Source organism: Pelodiscus sinensis, chromosome 19 (genome assembly GCF_049634645.1).
Source record: "Pelodiscus sinensis isolate JC-2024 chromosome 19, ASM4963464v1, whole genome shotgun sequence".
In the NCBI taxonomy this organism is placed as follows: domain Eukaryota; kingdom Metazoa; phylum Chordata; order Testudines; family Trionychidae; genus Pelodiscus; species Pelodiscus sinensis.
Window position 1 is genome coordinate 15,934,869 of NC_134729.1, and position 22,014 is coordinate 15,956,882.

The 22,014-nt window shown below is 51.2% G+C and overlaps 1 protein-coding gene across 2 annotated transcripts; it reads right to left on the reverse strand.

Annotated features, from left to right (window-relative positions):
* Positions 1-952: 952 nt before the first annotated feature.
* On the reverse strand, positions 953-21,614 carry RNF126 (ring finger protein 126). 2 transcript variants are annotated; one of them, XM_075902596.1, is made up of 9 exons: positions 21,446-21,614; positions 11,813-11,871; positions 9,612-9,675; positions 8,795-9,006; positions 7,684-7,752; positions 7,529-7,598; positions 6,217-6,310; positions 2,345-2,460; positions 953-2,131 (listed from the first exon to the last, which is right to left on the reverse strand). In XM_075902596.1, the coding sequence occupies exons 1-9, from the start codon at positions 21,518-21,520 to the stop codon at positions 1,982-1,984; spliced, it is 909 nt and encodes a 302-aa protein (XP_075758711.1). In that variant the 5' UTR covers positions 21,521-21,614; the 3' UTR covers positions 953-1,981. The 2 variants fall into 2 exon arrangements, with proteins under 2 accessions (XP_075758711.1, XP_075758710.1); XM_075902595.1 differs by having other exon boundaries at positions 8,795-9,039; positions 21,446-21,610.
* Between the last annotated feature and the right edge of the window lie 400 nt (positions 21,615-22,014).

The following is a 22,014-nucleotide window of genomic DNA, read 5'->3' on the forward strand; positions in this document are numbered from 1 at the left end:
GCTGTCACTTCCTCCCTGTGGCCTTCACTACGGGGGAGCAGGCTGTGGGGCTCCATTCTAGCTCATGCTGGGCTCATCGTGGCCCCCTGGAGAGTTTGGGACAGGAGCTGGCAGGACCCATCAGTCCAGCACTGCATTCAGAAGACCGGCCACAGGCTGCCTCGACCTTTGTGCAAATCTCCTACTGATCCCAGTGGTGGCTCTGCAGTGGGCCTCGGGGCATACAGAGGTCTAACGTTTACACCCTGAGCCACCGTCTTACAATCCAGCCCTCTCAGCCCCCCGGCCTACAGTCAGAATAAAAGCCTTTGCCTGAAGGCTGGGTGAGCCAGGGCACTCAGTGACCTGGCTGGTAGCCAGGAGACCCCTGGGAAAGGAGCAGGAGACAGAGTTCGCAGCTGTAGCTGTTATGCAGACCACCACTGGCCAGCATCTTCGCCAATCATCATCTCCGCTCCTAGGACATTTTAGCTTCGCCACAACCAGTGTTTGAAACCTCTGAGCCCGTTGCTCCGCCTGCTGGCAACACACTCCACTGCAACAGGGTTTGCAGCCTGGTTCTTTTGGTTAACTCATGACTTGGAGCTAGTCCCCGCTACAAAGGCTTTGGGCTTGTGTCAGCCTCCCCTTTACATGGGGCACGTCCTTCAGCCCAGCAGCCCGGCCTGGAAGCCCCCCATCGAGGCCACGTAGGTGTCCGCCAGAGATGTCTTCGGAATTGCACCCCCCTGCAGTGATCAGAAGCGGAAATGCAACGTCCTGCCCCCAGCGCATGGAAACAGAACTTTGAACGTACCTGCTCTGACTTCCACCCTCCCAACCAGATCAGCTGTTAAACCTCAGACCAAATCAGAGGCCTCCGCCCCTCCCAAGCAGAGGACCAAGACATTCCCTCCACCCTCTCCCCCGGCAAACCAACTCTGGCAAGGAAACCGATTCACAAGCTCCTGGGGATTTTTAAAGCAGCTGTATTTTGAAGAAGCTTTGAAATACATTTTTCTCAAATGTCACTTGCTCTGTGCTTTATCGGTCACGATGGCCTTTGGCTGGTCCTGACGCTGGTGCAGTTCCAGGTCCTGCAGCCAGCACTCCGCCTTCCGGGTGAGAGAAAGGCAGGACTGCGGGAGGCGCAGGCAGAAATGCAAAATCGTACAAGGATGCTGCAAGTTTCTCCTCCTGCAGCCGACTGCGCTTGACGATTGGCAGGCTGGCAATGTACACGGGCCAGGCCGGTAGGAACTTAGAGCTAAGGTAGTCACCGTGTACCACCACATGGCATACGGGAGGGAACAAGGGGGCATACGACCCCAGTGCAGACCTGCCTCAGAAGATGCAGCACAGTACTCAGAAGAGCTTACCCTGTATTGCCCACAAATCATGCATAACTTCACGTTGAGCTGAAATGTCCGTTTATTCAGCAGTAATAATTTAAAATTATAAAAACCCTTTGTGTGTGGAGCATGTGAAGGGGGAAGTTATAAAGAAAACACAAAGGTCTCGAGGCAGGCGAGGGAGGGATGGCTTGCTCTAGTTCAAGAGTTCACCAGTTCTAGCCCTCACTCGCCCGCCCCCCCTTGAGATCCCAGGAGCAAACCAGATTGTGTTACACTGTCACTTTAAAGGGTTAAAATGTCAAAGCAGAAAGGGATGGAGGAGCAGGGGAATAGAAAGAGCAGGATCTCAAAACCATACCAACCACCTGCCCCAGTCTGGAGCTAGGCAGCCAACAGCACAGCACCGTGGGTTTCCAATCTGAGAAGCGTCATGGCCTTTCATCACACCCGTTTTCAGAGTCCATGTGGCGACACACTGAATTCACAGAGTGCTTCCCCCCACCGGAGAGCCTGAGGGGTCTCGTCTCTGGAGAACCAGGGGCCTCACGAGGCAATGTCGGGGTTTCGGTCCCCCCCTCGCTCTGCTCCGGAAGCCCTCAGTTGCGTATGTTGGCTAGGAACAAGGGGGGCAGGGGCTGGGCCAGGATTCACGAGTTGTTTGATGAATTTTCGTTACTGGGTGAGCTGGAGGAAGAGGAAGACGACGAGGAGGAGAAGTTCATGCCTGTGAGTCCTGGTGGGTTCGTGGCAGTGTTTTGTCCACTTAAACTTTTCCGGCACACGGGGCATGTGTCGTGCTTTGGAGACGAAAAACATCAGGAGAGAAAGGGTTAGGCAGGACACAGGAGGAGGGAAAGTAACAGGCTGTGACGCTGCCAACAGCCGCCGCCTCCTTCAGAGGCCAAAGGCTACTCACACAGAGGCAGCATCATAGAAGGATTTATGAGGGGACCAGTGCAATGGAAAACCTACAGCATGTCTAATGTTCCCTGCGCCCTGGGGTAACTAACCTGTTCCAGCCAGGGGACTATACAGCCATTGTGGAACAGATGATTACAGGGTAACTGCCGGACATTTTCACCAAGGGTGTAATCCTCTTTACAAACGGGACACTCGAGCCCGGAGCCTGTGATTGACAGAAAACACGTACAGCCAAGAGTAACGCAGGCTGACCGGACAGCTTGTGTCCCCAGCCACTTCAGAAATCAGCACAGAGATGCCAACCTGTGAAGTCTCACCACTGATGCGCTTCAGCTAACCTGGTTCAGTCCGCCTGCCCCCCTCCCCCCACCCCCACCAAATCCTCCATTGCTCCTTCCACCTGGGATGGTGGCCTGGATCACTCCACCTTATTCCAAACACCCTCCGCATCCTGGCCTGCATTTCCTCTCGTTGCTGCCGCAAAGGGGTCAAGTGCAGGCTTGGAGGGGTGTGAGTTTCATGTGTCAGTGTCACTGTGCACACAAACCCACACAAAAGTATTCCCATCAACAGAAACTGACACATTAGCAAAGAATGAACAAGGCGGTTTGAGAACTATTTGAATCTGAGCTAAGGAAATGTACTTTGTATATTGTGACATGAGACTGACAATTTGTATTTTAACAATGATAAAATGAAGCGAGTCTCAGCTAATACCGCCATTAAATAACTATTGTCTGATCCTCCCATAATTCCTCACAATTGCTTAAAAATAAACACGGAGGGTATCACATAGGGATGTAATAGTACAGTCAATTAACTGATTAACCGATAAGCAAAAGTAGAACATAATTTGTTGGGCAAAAGCATGTCCTACTAATCTACTAAGAGTTCTTTGAAGGGGTCAACAAACATGTGAACAAGGGGGATCCAGTAGATATAGTGTACTTAGATTTCCAGAAATCAGGCTCTCAAAACCATACCAACCACCTTGGATTTCCAGAAAACCTTTGACAAGGTTTCTCATCAAAAGCTCGTATGTAAATTAAGTTGCCATGGGATAAGAGGGAAGATTCTTTCATGGACTGAGAACTGTTAAAAGACAGGAAACAAAGGGTAGGAATAAATGATAAATTTTCAGATTGGAGAGGGGTAACTAGTGGTGTTCCCCAAGGGTCAGTCCTAGGACCAATCCTATTCAACTTATTCATAAATGATCTGGAGAAAGGGGTAAACAGGAGGTGGCAAAGTTTACAGACGATACTAAACTGCTCAAGATAGTTAAGACCAAAGCAGACTGTGAAGAACTTCAAAACGATCTCACCAAACTAAGTGACTGGGCAACAAAATGGCAAATGAAATTTAATGTGGATAAGTGTAAAGTACTGCACAGTGGAAAAAATAACCCAACTGTACATACAATATGATGGGGGCTAATTTAGTTACAACTACTCAGGAAAGATCTTGGAGTCATCGTGGACAGTTCTCTGAAGACGTCCATGTGGTGTGCAGTGACAGTCAGAACAAACAGAATGTTCGGAATCATTAAGAGGATAGAGAATAAAGCCATGGTACGCCTACATCTGGAATACTGTGGACAGATGTGGTCGCCTCATCTCAAAAACAGTTATATTGGCATTGGAAAAGGTTCCGAAAAGGGCAACAAAAATGCTGAGGGGTTTGGAAAGGGTCCCATATGAAGAAAGATGGGACTTTTCAACTCAGAAAAGAGGAGACTAAGGGGGGATACGATAGAGGTCTAATAAAATCAGGAGTGGTGTGGAGAGGGTGAATAAAGAAAAGTTATTTACTTGTTCCCACAATATAAGAACTAGGGGCCACCAAATGAAATTAATGGGCAGCAGGTTTAAAACAAATAAAAGGAAGTTCTTCACACAGCACATAGTCAATCTGTGGAACTCCTTGCCAGAGGAGGTTGTGAAGGCTAGGACTATAACAGGGTTTCAAAGAGAACTAGATAAGGTCATGGAGGTTAAGTCCATAAATGGCTATTAGCCAGGCTGGGTAAGGAAAGGTGCCCTAGCCTCTGTCTGTCAGAGGCTGGAGAGGGACGGCAGGAGAGAGATCGCTTGATCATTGTCTTCGGTCCACCCTCTCTGGGGCACCTGGCATTGGTCACTGTCTGTAGACAGGATACTGGGCTGGATGGACCTTTGGTCTGACCCAGTCTGGCCGTTCTTATGCTGTAGACTACACCAGTGTTTCTTAAACTGTGTTCCGTGGCACACTGGTGTGCCGCAAGGCAGTTGGAAGTGTGCCACGGAGAAGAGAGTTCAAAATGGCCTTTTTTTGTGATTTCTGCACCGGCTACACCAGCACTGACAGTTTCAGAAGACTTTCACAGCTGCAGCCCCACCTGTGCGGACAACTGGTGTGTTACCGCTGCGCCTCTAACGCTACTTACAGCGCATCCAGAAGACACAGCGGCAGAGGCTCGCAACCAGCCATCGCCTGACTTCAGGCGTCAGCACTTGGCGCACCAGAGAAGGGTCCTGGTCCCCAGAGTTCAGTGACGCTGGGAGCAGCTGGCTAGGGGAGTCAGCAAACAGCTAGCCAGCTCTGCTGCGGAAGGAGGGCTCCTCCCAACCAGGAAGCCAGGGCAGCATCCAGGGTGCAGCGAGGAGGATGGGAGTGCACCAGAAGCCTACACTGCACTGCTGGGCAGGCAGGCCTGGGACACACCACAGCACATCAGGGGTGGAGGATCCTGGCTTTGCGGGCCAGGTAGGCGGGCCAGATTCTTTCCCTGGGCTGCACACCTGCCAGGACACCCTGTGGCCAAAGGCGCTGGGGCTGCTTGACAGGGCTCCCCAGCCCTGGAGGAAGGAGCCCAGCGGAGCAGGACGCATCATGTTTGCACCCCGCAGTGGCAAGGACAGACGCTCCCTAGGGGCGAGGGATGCATGGCCGGAGACAGCGTAGGGCTCCTGGCCCAGAGTCTGGCACAGCAGGAGCGAGGGCAGCAGCGTGAATTAGAGCTCTGCTACCTGAAACAAAACCCATGGGACCAAGCCAACCACAAGCAGACAGGAAAACGATTCGACAGGTTCAGATTGGGTTGTAAAATTAGGTCCAAGCAGAGCTGCACACAGTGGTAAGCAGGCTGCCAGTTCTCCACCATCATTCCTACTGGCGGCACACTGCCGTGGGGTGAGAGCCCCTAGCCCAGCAACGCCCTGAACAGCACACAGACCACTCATTCCCAAGACAGGCTGGAGACTCAGGACACCAAAACAGCCCCGATTCCCAGGCTGGCTCCAATTTTTAGATTTAAAAATCTGATTGAAGCTAATGTTTAAAAAATGTACAGAATCTCAATCTGCGTACTGTGGCCATCTGGGTGTCGTGCTTGGATTATCGACAAACAACAGTTTTGTTAAGAGCCATAGGATCCCTGTGGTAGACTATCAGCAGTGATCAAGATACAGGAAACCCCCGAGCTGTGAACCCCCGCACTTACAAGTATTTTTTAAAGTGCGGATGGGGCTGAAAACCCCCGACTTACTTCCTCAGCCCACGTTTACGATGGTGCACGGCGCCTATCGTCAATGAGGATTCGAGTTACGACACCTCCAACTTGCGACACTTCCTCAGGAACAAATTGTGTCACAAGTCGGGGTCACCTGTATTAGCAATCAAGCCCCCCCCCCCAGAAGGTTTCACAGAGAGGTGGCAGTGGAAAGCAAATGTATCCATAAGCGGAGATTGTCCCTCGGTAGGTATCAGAGGGGAGACTGTAGCTTCTAAAGACCAAGTGGCTGACTGCCTATTGCAGCCCTATCTCCTGTAGGCATGTCTGAGAGCTGTGCCTCATTCTGCCTTTGGAATGCTTGAGCCTTACAATACATTCCTTGCCAACATGAAAACCCCAAGTGGAAAACCACAGGGAAGCTTTGCACAGCTCGCGTCAGCCAAGTCGTCGAAGGAGGCGGGGACGTACCTACGTGTTCCTCTGTTATCTGAACAGTGGGGAGCGCTTGGATCTTCTCCTTGTCTGCTGGAGGTGGCCCAGTGTTTTCAAACTGATTTAATAACTGAAAGACAAAAGGCCATGCAGTCCAGGAAACACCGCCGGCTGGATGGAAGGCCTCGGTATTGAGCCATCTCACCCAATATCCCGTCACCTGAAAGTCCAGTCCTTGCCTTTCCCGCTGGCTAACTCCTCATGCTTCACCAATTAACGCCCCACCGTCCCCCCCGAGCTGGGCAGCTTTGCACAGCTGCACGGAGGAGACAGATTCCAGCCTGACCTCTGAATGGAGCAGCTGACACCCTCAGCACAACACTTCACGTGCGCACTGACGCCGATACCACGGGGCTCTTAGAAGCTAAGTTCCAGCCTGCACTCAGGGACCCACTAGCACCTGCCAAAACAGAAGCAGACGCCAGCCCTGGAAACAGAATGGCAGAACGCGGGGGATGCTGATGTGTTCCCGACTTCGATACACACCCAGCACAGGAACAGGAAGTTGCACATGCAACTGGGATCTCCCATGTCTGGACTGCTCCCTGGCTCCCGATCTGCTGGTGACCTCACCGTGCTGCCTCCTGGCCCTCAGTTCTGCCCTCTGGCTTGCCTCAGAATCGGACCCAGCCTATTTCCCAACTCCCGCTCCAACCGCTAGGTCTGACTGCCCATGCCTCAGTCATGACAACTGCTCTTCGGGCTCTCCAGCAGCAAATGCCACTCGCCAAATACACACTCCAGGACTGGTTTCCTGGTAATGTCTTTAAATGCTCCCGCCACATATTTAATGGCCACCTGTGTTCTAGAACAGCGGGAGGAACAACAGGAGCAGAATCAAGCATGGCCCCCTTTGAGCTCCCTAAATCACAAACCATCAGAGCAGGTTGTTGGGGAAACAGGCTTGTCTTTCGGAACCCCTGCCAAGCCTGCTTGAGGCCATGCTGGTCTGGTGTTCTCCAGCACACGGCTTCCCTGAGGAGGGACTGAAAGGCCGCAGTAGGGCACTCAGCAACCCTCTGGCTGGTGCGTTTCAAGCCACGTGAATCAAGACACAAACGGCATTTTCCCTGGCCATGGAATTAGCCCCGAGCTCCTCAGAGACGTTGACACAGGCACTCTGCGCGCAGGGCTTAGGCGGCGCACTGGGCTAACCGAGGCAGGTGCCAGCGCTGTCCCTCCCCGGGCGGGAGACGGGCAGGTGCTTAGAGAAACGGCTCCACTCGGTACCAACCGCTGCACAGGAGCCTGTCCCGGTGGCAAACGCACCGAACGGGGGGTGGTTTACCTGTGTAATAATTGCATCCAAGCCATTGGCACCCCAAGCATAGTCCATAGGATTTGAATGCAAGACTCCCCTTCAGGAATAAAGACAAGAGGTGTTAGTCTCCCTGGGGCTGCCCAGCCAGACCTGCAGGGGAGCAGCCGGGAATGCCCACTCACCAAGGGCCTAGTCCTAGGTTGGGGATGGTGGTAGGTGCGATAATGCCATTGACCAGCTGCTGTATAATCCTGAAAGGCAGAAAAATCAAGGTCAGGTAAGAACGAGGCTCCACTGACTCCCACAAAACCACCCTGAAGTCCAGCGTGGACAGGAAACACCGCGGTGCCACGGGGATCGGCAGTGCAGATGCACTGCATCCTAGCGCTAGCTATTTCTTGCCACAGGAAGGAGTCGAGGCTTTCCTAGGCAAAAGCGCATCTCCGGGACGTACACTGAACCTCTGTGAACCGGGACTCCCTGGTCTGGCAACAGCCACGGTCCAGTAGGACCATGGATTCCAAGGACCAGAGAGTCCCGGTGGTGGGCTGGCGGCTGGGCTCCCCAGTACAACCCAGCAGGGCCAGGAGCCCCACACGCTGGGAGCTGGGCTCCCCAGTACAACCCAGCAGGGCCAGGAGCCCTACACGCTGGGAGCTGGGCTGCCCAGCATAGCCAGGAAGAGGAGTGGAGTGTGGGGGGCCGGTGGCAGAGGGGAGCGGTCTGGGGGGCCAGATACAACCTCCCCAAGTCCGACAAAATCCCTCATGCGGGACCAGTCCAGTCCCGGAGGCGCCAGACCAGAGAGGTCCTTGAGAAAAATCCCTCCTGCTCTAGCAGGCCTAGGAGGCAGCAGCATTTCTAGCTGCTGACTGTAAGGAGCAGGGAACTCCAGGCCCCTGGTGACTGGGAGAAATTCACCAAGAATCGAACACATCAGCTGGGCTTCATGCTGCTTTGCCCACAACTGACCATGCCCAGACGAAAGAACCAGGGCAGACCGAAGCTTACTCAGCCCAGGGCACCTTGTAGTTAAAAGCTTGCAGCCCTTTTTGAGCAGGAACTGTTGTAGAGCACCGGAAAGCGCCAGGCAGCAAGGCAGTTTCACTCCAGATATAGGCGAGATAAGGGTTCTAGCCCAGCTGAAGTTTAATCTCCCCGAAGCAGCCATTTGCATGGGAAGCAAGGGAAGAGAAGAACTCGTGTGGGAGGGTTTCAAAAGGACCAGAGAACACACACAGGTTCCCGCATTCAAATCAAACAGCCGGCCCCAGGCACCGAGCCAAGCCTCACCCTTCCAGCGTGGGGACTCCCTCGTGCCTGCCAGCGGCACGCCGTGCAGTGAGGCGGGCTCGGGGCTGTCTCGCGCCGTATCTGTGCCGAGACTGGTGCTCTCTCTCCCGTCGGTTCTCCGAGTCCCTGTTGTCTTCAGATTGGCCACCAGGCCCAAAAGCAGGAAGCTCAAAGCTGTCATCGAAAATCCCAACGGCAAACTGGCCGTAGCCCTGCGGCAAGGTGAATAAGTGCTGGTCCATGCTCTGTAGCGGAGAGGGGCAAGGCAGGCCGGTTACCAGGAGGTGGCTCGGCTTTTACTTCTGCTAACAAAGGCAGAGACTCCCCAGCAGCACAGCGGAGGAACAGCTCTGCCCCGAGCAAACAGCATCGGATGGAATTCAAGTTAGGAAATGGCCATTACTTGTCTGCTACCCTGGGCAGCAACAGAGGCTACGTGCTGACTGTCAGTGACCACAGCACATCCAATCCACCGTAGCCCAGCTACGCCGAACAAGATGGGGAGACCCACACTGAACGACTGTCCTCTGAGAACAAAGCCATACTTAGGGATTGCTGGAAGGAAGTACAATCCCGGTTAAACGTTGTATTTAATCAGTTAACTGCTTAAACGGGGTGGGGCGGAGCACCCCTGCCACAGCACCCAATAAGGGTGATGCTTACTGGCTAACCACTCACATCCCTATTTAGAAGCGGTGCTTGGATGATATTTACCCACAAATTTGGCAAAATCCAGCAGGGTGCAAAACGATCAGTTTGTAGAAGAGTCAGATTCAAGGGCAAGACAACCAATATCTGAGGAGCAGCTGTTACTCACCTCGAATGGGTGTCTGCTCTGATCGCTGGTCGAGGCCGAAGAGCTGGAACCATTCTCAGCATTCCTGACAAGAGCAAACAGCGCCGGTTAGCTGACGTGCCGCAGCGCGGGCGGACAGAACGGCTACTGCAGCAGAGGGAAGCCAGGGATGGGACCTCGCTAGCGGCAAACATCTCCCCAGTTTACAAGCTGTGCAAAATCAGTGCACAGGCAGGACATTCTCCTCTCATCTGCTGCTCACGTCATTTAACTTAAATGATTTTTCTTGCTGTCCCTTACATTTCGGAAGAGCCAGACCGTTCTCCCTCACTGTGCGCGCATCCCTGGCTCTGCAGAGCAGTAACGTTGCAAGGGAAGACTCTCCTGTTATCATCAGCCATAAGTTCTCTGTCCACTCCACCCCAGGCATTCAGCTACATTCTCTGGAGAGCCACAGCGGTGGGCAACCTGTGGCCACCGGGGTCGTGTGTGTGGCACGCAGGACAGCTGTCCAGGCGTAGGCCTGCCAGATTTCACTGCTTTCCATCCATGTGGTTTTTCCCTACTGGTTTTGCATAAGGCCAGGGCCCGTGAAAGGTGCACACCAATTGCACCAGACATTGACCGTGAAAGCCGCGCACTCCCTGTGCAGCCAATCACAGCGCTGCTACAATTCAATTGGCACATCCTGCAAATTCAAGCTCCGCAGGCACAGTGAGCTAAACTGCTCCGTCCTGCTCCATCTTGGTTACGACAATCTTGTGATCCACTCAGGGGGAAGGCCCCTGGCCGAGTTCGCCCCTCACTGATTTTAGGTGCCGACACTGCCACAGCAACGCAAACACCCTCAATGCGGCTGTGGCCAACACACTCATCAGAACCAAAGCTCTTTTTGGCACTGCAAAATCTTGTGAAAGTCAGCAAATTATTACAAGAGAACAGTGACCAATGCATAGAGCTACAGTTTCAAAGTGCTGTAGGAACATTACTCTCAAGGCGCGTGTGCTAAATGCTGTCTTGGTTTTACAGCAGAGTAAACAGAGGCTCAGAGCAACAGAGTAATTCTGCCAAGGTCACAGCAGGTCGCTGTCAGAGCTACAATTAGCAGGAAAGATTCCCAGCTCCATGCTCCATCTACTACTAGACAATCCTGCCTTTCAAAACGGGACAAGGCCTATGGGTTTAGCAAACCTACTGCAACCCTGAGGACTAACTAATGCACACTGGATACAGCTGATGTAGACAGAGACTTACTTCCACTGTTAAGAACAAACCAGTGGACTTCTTAAACATCTTGTCACCTTTCATTGATTCAACCTCAATGCCACCCACACTGCAAGTGGAGACCAAGAATCACATTACGTGTGACCCGCACTTTCCCCTCGCTCCCTGACAAAGGGAACAGCCAGCAATGTCCCCATACAACTTGGAGAGGTACTTCAGCCCGACCCCCCTCCCTAATGGGGGACAGGAGGCTCAGGCAGTGCCGGCTGGGCAGGCGGGAGACAGGCTCTAATGTTATTTTAAGTTACAATAAGAGGAAGCTGCATAACCAATTTGATGCTCCTAATTCTTACCGTTTTGATTCTTGAACAGACAGACAGACAGACGCTCTAAAATCTATAGCAGATATATTGGGGGGTCATTAAGACGGGATCAGTCACAGGGAAGGAAAAGGGCCAGGGGAGGGTGGCTCAGGGCACAGGAAGAGGAGAACAGGTGTGGAGCAAAGCTAAGGTGAAGAGACTGGGGAAGAGAGAGGTGCAGCCAATCAGCCCTGGGCATAGAAAGTCCAGCCAAGTTCTGTGGCTGCCTGCAAGTCACTAGCAGGACTGTCCAGCAGATTGGCAGAGCTCCCACAGCGCCCACATCTGGCAGCACGTGTTTCTGTTGGTGGTGCACGTCCGCACATGCTTCAGTGCATGTCAAATTAATTCCGTACACAGATGGAACAAATTAAAGGGAACATTGGTCACTAGCCGGGATCTCAGGCTTCCACCCACCATGGTTGGGAAACACGTCGGCCTATTCATGGACCCAGGCGACGTGCGAGTTAAGTGTTACAACTTTGGGGAAGCCAAGTAACTTCACTCCCCAGGTTGTCAGTGGAAAAAGGCAACTCTTGGCAGACTGTCCAACGGGTCCTCTTGGTTCGCAGCCTCTCCTACCACAGGAAACGGAGTCCAAGCTAGCTGGGGTATCCTTCAGGGACAGCACCTTACCTGGGCTCCTCGGGAAGCTCTTCAATAAACCCAGACTCACACCTTGGGCAAATATAGTCCTGTGGAAGAGGAAAACACCATGAGACAGGCAGGCCCTAGAAAGCACTTACAGACAGAGTGTTCCGTATAGGGTACTTGAATAGTCGATTAACCTCATGAATTCTTATCGGTTACTCGACTAGATATAGTCACGGGCAGCCCCTGTCCGGGGAAGAGGGGTCTGAGCTCCAGGAACTGGCACGAGCTCGAACTGAGCAGGACTGCCTGCCCGCCTGGCTCCTAATGCACTTTGAATTCAGAGTCGCAGCAGAGGGTAGGTCCAGGACCCAGTGCAAGCCAGGAATGAGCTGGGCTGCTGGCCAGCCTGCTAAAAAATGTACTGGCCAAGGGTGAGGAGGGGGAGATGCGTGTAGTCTATAGAATTAACCTGTAAGCTTTTGCTAATCAGTTAATCAACTATACTATTCCATCCCTACTTTGTCACACGCTTTCCAGCACAGTCTTTCGTTTCTGATGGCAACCGAGAAGATTTCAGGGATTCTAGTCGACTCATTCGTCGCCATTTCAGACTGAAGGCTGCAAAATCCCGGAATTCCATGCCTGCGTCTCACCCTTTGATAAAAATCTCTGCTTAACAGAATCATGGCTGCATCCTTGTCTAGCCGCACTGTATTACCGGAACCACTTTTAAATGCAGCATAAAACCATTTTAGGCACAACGGTTTCTCTAGTCAGTGTGACCAGCGCACAACGGTTATCAAATCACGTTTCAAAAGCATTGTAGTATGCTGAGATTCGATTAGAGCAGTCAGTGTACGCCTTCCTCACAGTGGCCAAGCAGAAGTGTTTCAGATGATGCTGGGTAACCCCCAGCACAGACAGAGCATTACAAAGAAGATGGATTTGGATGTAGTCACAGGCGAAGTGAAAGCAAAACCCCTGAATTTCCTGGCAAGGAAGCATGCATGTGTGTTGATTTTCAAATGGCATCTAGAGGACACCGTCAGAATGAAAGAGAAACAATGTGGACTTACAGTTACTGCTAATTGTACTAAGAGGAAAGCAATTACTAATAAGAGCTGGGATTTTTCACCACACAGCGTATGTTGACACAGCGATTAGACACCCACAACTGCCCATACCAGCTGACACAGGCATGTAGGGCTCAGGGTGAAAGGTTCTTTAATGGCGGTGTAGCTCTAGGGACTCTCCCAGCTTGCTGTATCCTACAGCCCAGGGCTCCAACCAGAACCCAGATGTCTACACTGCAATTAAACAGCCTCACAACTCCAGCCAGCTGGTGTGGCCCAGCTATGGGTTTTTAACTGCAGTGTAGATATACCCATGGAGGTTCCTGGGACACGTAAGGGGAAGTCATTCAGCAAAACAGACACCAAAACAGCCACCCCTACTCAACGTTCCTTAGAGAAAGCTCTTTCCATCTACGTCTATCGGTCAATGTTTAAGACCAGATCTTTTATAAAGCTCTGACTGCAATCCTCCTCAGAGTAAGGATTTCTACACCTGCTTTTCTCATTAGTTAGCAAAGCATTTACACTTAACGACTTATGTTGCTCCTTGGCATCTCAGACAGAAGAAACCTAAAGTGCTTACAATTAGATGAAGGAATCGCCTGTCACTAAAATGAGCCACCACAGATAACTGCACACAAAACACAACACAACACGGGGAGAGGCAATGGATCACAGAACATTAGAACTAGAAAGGACCTCAAGAGGTTGAGTCCCGTCCCCTGCCCTCACGGCAGGACCCAGTACTGTCTAGATCATGCCTGATAGATGTCTATCCTGCTCTTAAATATCTCCAGAGACAGATTCTACAACCTCCCTAGGCAACTTGTTCCAGTGTTTAACCACCCTGACAGTTAGAAAGTTTTTGCTAATGTCAACCTAAACCTCCCTTGCTGTAATTTAAGCCCCTTGCTTCTTGTCCTGTCCTCAGAGGCCAAGGAGAACAATTTTTCTCCCTCCTCCTTGTGACACCCTTTTAGATACCTGAAAACCACTCTTATGTCCCCTCTGTCTTCTCCTTTCCAAACTAAACAAGCCCAATTCTTTCAGCCTTCCTTCATAGGTCATGTTCTCTAGACCTTTAATCATTCTTGTTGCTCTTCTCCTGACCTTCTCCAATTTCTCCACATCTTTCTTGAAATGCGGTGCCCAGAACTGGACGCAATACTTCAATTGAAGCCTAATCAACGCAGAATAGAGCGGAAAAATGACTTCTTATGTCTTGCTCACAACACTCCTGTTAATGCAGCCCAGAATCACATTTGCTTTTTTTGCAACAGAGTCACACTGACGACACATTTAGCTTGTGGTCCACCATGACCCCTAAATCTGTTTCTGCCATACTCCTTCCTAGACCGTCGATTCCCATTCTGTATGTGTGGAACGGATTGTTCCTTCCTGCATTTGTCCTTATTAAGCTTCATCTTGTTTACCTCAGTCCATTTTGACTTATGACCCTATCTTCCAAAACATTTGCAACCCCTCCCAGCTTCGTATCATCTGCAAACTTAATAAGCGTATTCTCTATGCCAATATCTAAATCGCTGATGAAGATATTGAACAGAACCAGTCCCGAAACAGACCCCTGCAGAACCTCACTTGTTATGCCTTTCCAGCAGGATTGTGAACCATTAAAAACTACTTGCTGAGTACAGTTATCCAGCCAGTTATGCACCCACCTTATAGTAGCCCCATCTAAGTTGTATTTGCCTAGTTTATTGATCAGAAGATGAGAGACCGTATCAAATGCCTTACTAAAGTCTAAGTATACCACATCCACCGCTTCTCCCTTATCCAAGACTCATTATCCAATCAAAGAAAGCCTCGTTATCCAATCAAAGAAAGCTATCAGAGTGGTTTGACATGATTTGCTCTTTACAAATCCATGCTGGCTGTCACCTATCACCTTATTTTCTTCCTGGTGATTGCAGATTAATTCCTTAACTACTTGCTCCCTTATCTTTCCTGGCACAGAAATTAAACTGACTGGTCTGTAGTTTCCTGGATTATTCTTACTTCTCTATTGATAGATGGGCACTAGATTTGCCCTTTTCCAGTCTTCTGGAATCTCGCCTGTTTTCTATGATTTTTCAAAGATGATAGCTAGAGGCTCAGACATCTCCTCTATCAGCTCCTTGAGTATTCCAGGATGTATTTCATTAGGCCCTGGTGACTTGCAGACATCTAACATTTCTAAGTGATTTTTAAATTGTTCTTTTTTTATTTTATCTTCTAAACCTACCCCCTCCCACTAGCATTCACTATGTTAGGCATTCCTTCATCATCAGACTGCTTGGTGAAGACCGAAACAAAGAAATTATTAAGTACTTCTGCCATTTCCAAGTTTCCTGTTACTGTTTCTCCCTCCTCACTGAGCAGTGGGCCTACCCTGTCCTTGGTCTTCCTCTTCTTCTAATATATTTATAGAATGTCGTCTTGTTTCCCTTTATGCCTGTAGCTAGTTTGAGCTCGTTTTGTGCCTTTGCCTTTCTAATCTTGCCCCTGCAAACCTGAATTGTTTGCTTATATTCATCCTTTGTAATCTGTCCTAGTTTCCACTTTTTATATGACCCCTATGAAGCACACGCCCAGCTTGGGCCAAACAGGACACTAAACATAGGCAAAATAACATGGCTAGCTGGCTTACTTGAGCTTCTCTTTTAAACAATGCAGATGCTGCTTCTGGGCCACTCTTCCTTTCAGGACTGTCTCATCCTTTAGAGAAAAGGGCGTGTCTATGTTCACTCAACTTGCACTAAGAGGGCGTGAAAAGCAGTGAATTCCCAAGTGCTGCGTTATAATTCCCGTGTGGACACTGCGGGCATGAATGTCCCAAGTCCAAGAGGACTCTGCATTCATGTGGACTCAAGACCTTTGCACCCACAGCATCCACACCCTTTAGTCCAAACCGTGGGGCAGTACAGACAAGCCCAGAGATATTCATTCTACGTAGGAGCCAAGCTACCGGATTCCCAGAAAGACACAGTACCCAAGTGGCCTGTGTGCCATCCCGCTGAGAAGTTTGTGATCCCGTCCCAAATCATGGGGGGAGAAAGCCTGGTAAGGCCCTAGCTATGCAGAGTAACACAGACCCATCTGACCTTGTGTCTGCTCAAGGGAATACAGAGTCAGCAAGACCCCACCCAGCTGTAGGCACTGTACCCACTGCCATTTCACATGAACAGCTGCCTCCTCCCACACAGAGAGCTCCTTTAGATTTCCAGTCTTTTTCCTACAAAATATCCCCAGCTTGTATTCTGGAAGTGTTCCTACCACACCCACACTCCCCCGGGGAGTTGGCTGACAGCACACAGGAGCAGGAATGTACCAAAACCTGGCTCAGCCATTCTCCCTTTGAAATAAACTTCAGCCAATTTACTCAATTTCCATCAATGCCCCATTCAGCTCCCAATTTACCAAGCCGAACTGTCACTCCCCATGCGGAGTGTGATCAAGAGACGCAAGCGATTTGCCCCTATCAGAAAAGGGATGCGACTTGGCCAACAAGCAGGCAGTCCTGAATACAGAGATCAGCAAATTCTTTTGCAGCTGGAACAGCACAATTGCTAAAGTTTGCTGCTGCTCAGACTGTAAAGATTCTTTCCTTTTGTAGCACATGCAGGGCAAGTTCCACTCTGGTCTCAGAGGAGTGCTGAAAAGAACAGCCACCGAACTGCAGGAAGAACTGTAGTTCACCTCCATAATCACCTGAGCTGGAATGCTGCCAAGCAATCTGCCTTCAGTACTTTTTGAAAAGCCCTATGGAATTTCTAATGGGCCCAAAGACTCAAGGCCTCAGATTTACATATTTCAAGAAACAAGCTCTTCCCCGTGCATAGAACCAGGCAGGGGCATTCAGTTCAGGGCTGACTCGGAAAGAGGAGTGCCACTAGCTGAATCACTCTGCTGGATTTCCTCAAGGTCTCCCCTGCAAGCAACAACTAGCCCTGTCCTTGGTTAGTTTACGACCCGGTGCTTGATGCAAGCCCACGGTGGCATAGCAAAACCGAGCTGAGCACACTCTCTTTCCTGATTTTAAAACAACAGCCAGCAATGTTCTCATCAGTCACTCAATTGAGGAGTTATCAGGAGAGCTGTACGCTCAGATTGAAAAGCTGGGAGCTAGATATGCTGTATCAAAAAAGTTCACCACTCAGTTCAACAACAGTTTATCAGAACCTCAGGGAATCCTGCTGTCACAGGTGAAAGAAAATGACATCCTGTGAACGAGTCTGAAGCTGTGGTGAAAAATTGTCCATTACAACATCATCAGACTGGAAAATAAAATGTGGTGTTTAATAATCAGACCTAAAAAAATCTCCTCCATATAAAGGTTAACTGGGTATATCCAGACACACAGACTGTACTGGAAGATTTTAACAGCTGTAGTTCCCAAAGAATCACCCATAAATGTTGGTATTTACTATAAAACTAAACCAAATACAGACTGAGATACAGGAGGATATTTATCAAAAACAAACACAAACCAAAGGAAATAATTATACAAATACTAGGGTTATCATCAGTGTGGGTGGGTATTAAAACAACTCAGGAAAAGGCAGAATCTTTTCATGGTGTCACATCAATGCTAGAGTAGCAGCTGAACAGCCACTGACTGAAAGGAGACATTTTCATTTATATGTAAAAATCATTTGACAACCTTCACAGAAGCCTGTTCCAATTACGGGATAGTCACTGAACTAATCTAGACACCCTGAAATATTTCTATATCTATACATAACTTTTAAACTTTCATCTAGTTCACTTTAACATTCATTCCTCTGAGCAGTCCACTGGCAGTAGGTGTAAAGTCTGACACTGAAAGATAATTGGCAATAGAAATGTGAAAGTGTAGCAGCAGTACGCGATTAACCAATGAGCCTGGGCTCATCAGTTAACAGTTCATAGTTACATGCAGGCTTTGAGTCTGTGCAGAGAGTCGGCTGTGCACACTGCCTCCCGCGCTGTTGCCTTTGATACTTACAGGAAGTTGCGTAACTTAGCTCAACACAACCCTCAGTCGCGGAGACAAGGCCTTCAAGTCTGAGTGAGAAAGAGGGATTTCTACACTAGAGTGCTTACAGCAGCACCGCTCAGCACGGCTGTCCCAATGCAGCAGCATTGCTACAAGATCTCTTGTGTAGCCATTCTCCTGACGACATACTTAAACCGCCACCAACAAGAAGCAGTGGTGATGAAGGTGGAGAACATACCTCAGGCCACACCAGTGCTTCTGACTGTAAAACTTATGTCGAAGAGGTGTTTTTCTCATGTCCCTCAATGACATAAGTTTTACCAAACAACGTGGTAGTGTAGACATAGCCTAACAGAAAACAGATTTTTTTGTAGGATTCTGCAATCTGGCCATATCTACATGGTCACTTTTCTGCCCTGCAACTTTCTGGCTCAGAGATACGAACTCCTCCCATCCCCCTCCAAGCGGAGGAAGTTACAGTGCTGTAAAGCAGTGTTTCCCAACCAGTGGTACAAGTACTCTTAGGAGGTACTCGAGACATGTCGGGGGGGGGGGGGGGTACGTCAACAACTGAAATCTGGAGAAAACTGAATTTTTGTTTTAAGTTTTACAGTAATATATTATTTTTGTACTTTTTACAGCCACAAATGTCATCGCCCACCCAGCTACGATTAAGTTGTTCAAACAAATATGTTGCAATGGTAGAAAAAACATTTGTGCATCTGAAAACTGTAGGTACTGGGGGTATTTATATTTTTTAAAGGGGCACTTTATAAAAAACCACTGCCGTAAAGCCCCAGTGTAAACAGGTTCCCAATGCTGGGAGCCATGTTTATTTACGTGGTTTACATAGAGCTCTGGGAGACCTCTTCCCCAGTGCAGCACCATAGCAATAATTTCACTTCAAGTGTACACTTAGCCTCAGACTTTACAGCTGGGAGTTTCAAGGAGGCCCAGGGGAGTTAGGCACCCAATTTCCATTGACTTTCAATAAGAACTGAACACCGAATTTCCTTTTGCTCCTTCAAAATCCCCAACCAAAGCATGTGGCAAAAGCTCTTTTTAATCACTGTATAAAATGCTATCGATCTGAACCCTCAGAAGGATGATGTGAAAGCAGCGCAGCACAAGCAAGGAACCATTCACAGCCCTGTGAATTACTCTAGTAAATACCACAGCTGACAGCAGAACACATTCACAAAGCACAGAGAGGCTCTGGGTTGATTTTTAAATATGAATTAAACTGGATTATTTTTGCATATGGTTTTAAAAGACTCCTCTAGAAACAGCACATCAGTGAGAAGCCTCATAGTCTAGAGGCTAAAGTAAGGAACCTTGGCACTATGTTTTTATGACCTTGGGCAAGTTTCTTAGTCTGTTAGAGGGCTCAGTTTCCTCAGTAAGAAGGGATTAATATTTAGCAATATGTCTAAAGGGCACTGAGACGTTCCTGTTCTAAAAATGTAGAGTATCATATATATAGTTGCCCAATGTCTGTGACTCTGTAACGCTGAAACACTGGCTGTTCCCTCCAGGCGGCGCTGTTGCCTCCCGCCATGGCGCTTGGCCGACTTCTGCGCTGCTCAGCCTGGCCACTGTGCAGAAGCAAGCGGCACAAGCGGACATTTGGGCCCCGTGCTCCCCATGCTGCATGCTGTGCGGCGGCCCGGCTGAGCGGTGCCGCAAAGGGGGTCGGGATGGTGACGTACACGCCCATGGGGCAGGGCCTGGACGAGCATGCATCCCCGACGGAGACAGAGGCAGACGGAGTGAGAGGCAGAAGGGGGAGAAGAGAAAGAGAGCGACGGAAAGAGGCAGAAGGTGGAGGAGAGCTGAGAGAGAGGCAGTAGGAGGAAGGGGAGAGAGAGACAGACAGACAGACCGACCGGAGGCTCAGGAAGAAGACGGACGTGGAGGAGAGACCTGAAAATCCCGTCTTATGACGGGCTAATTGGCTAGTTATATCTAGAACTCATCACCACATTCAGGGCACAACCTGAGTTTTCAGTATACATCAGAACAGCCAATGAACTTCAGTAAATAGAGACATTCTATTGCACTTTTCCTGATACAATGTTCAGGTTTCAGGACAAATAAAGGCTCAGCATCAACCCAAAGCTAATTAACTTCAAAAAACCAAACTTGATAGGTTGATGACATTTGGCAACTTAAGAGAATGCATCTTGGCTCCATTTCTTACAAGTCATGGTCAAACATTCTGGTTTATCAAAGTCACTTTCATACCAATAATCAGCACTAGTCTCTCACCATTACAGGGAAGGTGGTCCACTCCTAACAAGTAAGGGTGTATGGGCATTTATCTGGAGCCCAAGGCACACCCAGGCAAGCACTAGAATAAGTGTAAAACACGCTTGGCCTGGTCAGTGAAATAATTGCATTGGTCTCACTGTTTCTTATTCCTACATTCCCGAGTATTACTTTCTCAGAGGTATTACTTTGCCCACAAAAGCTCATGGTACCATCTACAGGTTTTGTTAGTCTCTAGGGTGCTGCAGGACTAATCATTTTTTTCAGTTTTTTTCAGTTACAGACTAACACAGCTCCCCCTCTGAGACTTTCGCTAAGGGTTACTCTCAGCTTTTCTTCACTGATAGGAGGAAATCCCTCGCACTCCTCATATTTAGTTTGCGTGTTAGTGCACACAGGGCGGAAAGCCTGCAGCTCTGCTCTGGAAGAACGTCATGTAGAACCACTTCCCCCACAAAGTGGTGGCAATGGGATGAGGAAAAGCCCAGAATGGGTGGGCTGTGTCAGGAGACACCCTCCCTGAGAATCTGTCGCAGGCAACGCACAGTGGAGGGCTGGGCGCAGATCTTGAGGAAACATTTTGCAGCCTGAATAGAAACACGTAAGTCACCCTCTGCCGTCAAGCGGCCCCAGCCTGAAAGCCTGGAGACAGCGAGCGGGATCCCACTGGCCCCTCACCGCAGGGCATGGGGGAGGCCCCTTCTCCCACCTGCTCCCAGCCTAAGACCCCCCCCCAGCCCCTTTCGCTCTCTTCCCACCGGGGTAGAGCCGGGGGGGGGCGGGGCAGCAGGCTCCAACCTCCCCTCCTGGCCCCTGCACAGCGCCCACCTCCCGGGCAGGCTGGCTTCCCCCGCCCAGCGCAACCTCCCTTCCCCCCACCCAGGGAGCCTCTGACACACTGACCCCAGCCCCCTTCGGCCCCCGCCCCCCTCAGCCTCCCTGGGGCCCCCCGCCCCCTTCTCCTCCCCCCGCCCCTCCTCAGCCTCCCTGGGGCCCCCGCCCCCTTCTCCTCCCCCCGACCCCCCTCAGCCTCCCTGGGGCCCCCCGCCCCCTTCTCCTCCCCCCCGCCCCTCCTCAGCCTCCCTGGGGCCCCCCGCCCCCTTCTCCTCCCCGGGGCCCCCCGCCCCCCTCAGCCTCCCTGGGCCCCCCGCCCCCTTCTCCTCCCCCCCGCCCCTCCTCAGCCTCCCTGGGGCCCCCCGCCCCCCTTCTCCTCCCTGGGCCCCCCGCCCCCTTCGGGCCCCCCGCCCCCTTCTCCTCCCCCCGACCCCCCTCAGCCTCCCTGCGCCCCCCCGCCCCCCCTCAGCCCCCCGCAGCCTCCCTGCGCCCCCCCGCCCCAGCTCCCCTCGCCCCCCCGCTCACCGGCAGGCGCGGGGCGATCTCGGCCGCGCAGCAGTGGCAGAAGAACCGCCCCGGCTGCGGGGACGCCTCCGCCATCTTGCCCCCACGCCGCCCCGCCCGGCCGGGGCCAGGCGACGACGCGCAAAGCGGCTACGGCGGCCGCGCGGGCCCGAAAGGGACCGAGGCGTGGGACAGGCGGAAACGCGAGGGGGCGGAGCCTCTGCCTCGCCTGAGCGGAGGGGGGCGGGGCCTCTGGGAGTCCACAAGGAGGGGGCGGGGCCTCTTTGCCTGGAGGGAAGGTGGGGCGTCCTCCGGGGAGAGCATAGCCACGCCCACTGGGGGAGGCTCCTAAGGAGGGGCGGGGCTAAAGCCTATGTTGGAAGGAGCGAATTAGGCCCCCCCCATGTCTCTGGGGAGGGGAGGGTTCTCAGGAGAAGGGGTCTGCACGGGGCTATGGGGAGTGGAGGGGGCAGCACAGGAGTATGGGGATTGGGAGGCCTGCATAGGGGTATCAGGAGTGGAGGGGTGTGGGGATCTACACAGAGGTGTGGGGGGGCTGCACAGGGGCAGGCGTCTGCACAGGAGTATGG

Excerpts from the sequence above, each read along its gene's own strand:
- RNF126 (XM_075902595.1), bottom strand. The coding sequence starts at position 21,520 with ATGGCGGAGGCGTCCCCGCAGCCGGGGCGGTTCTTCTGCCACTGCTGC. Across the intron at positions 11,872-21,445 it reads AGATCGCCCCGCGCCTGCCG|GACTATATTTGCCCAAGGTG; the intron begins GTGAGCGGGGGG and ends CCTCTTCCACAG. Across the intron at positions 6,311-7,528 it reads TGGATGCAATTATTACACAG|TTATTAAATCAGTTTGAAAA; the intron begins GTAAACCACCCC and ends TTTGTCTTTCAG.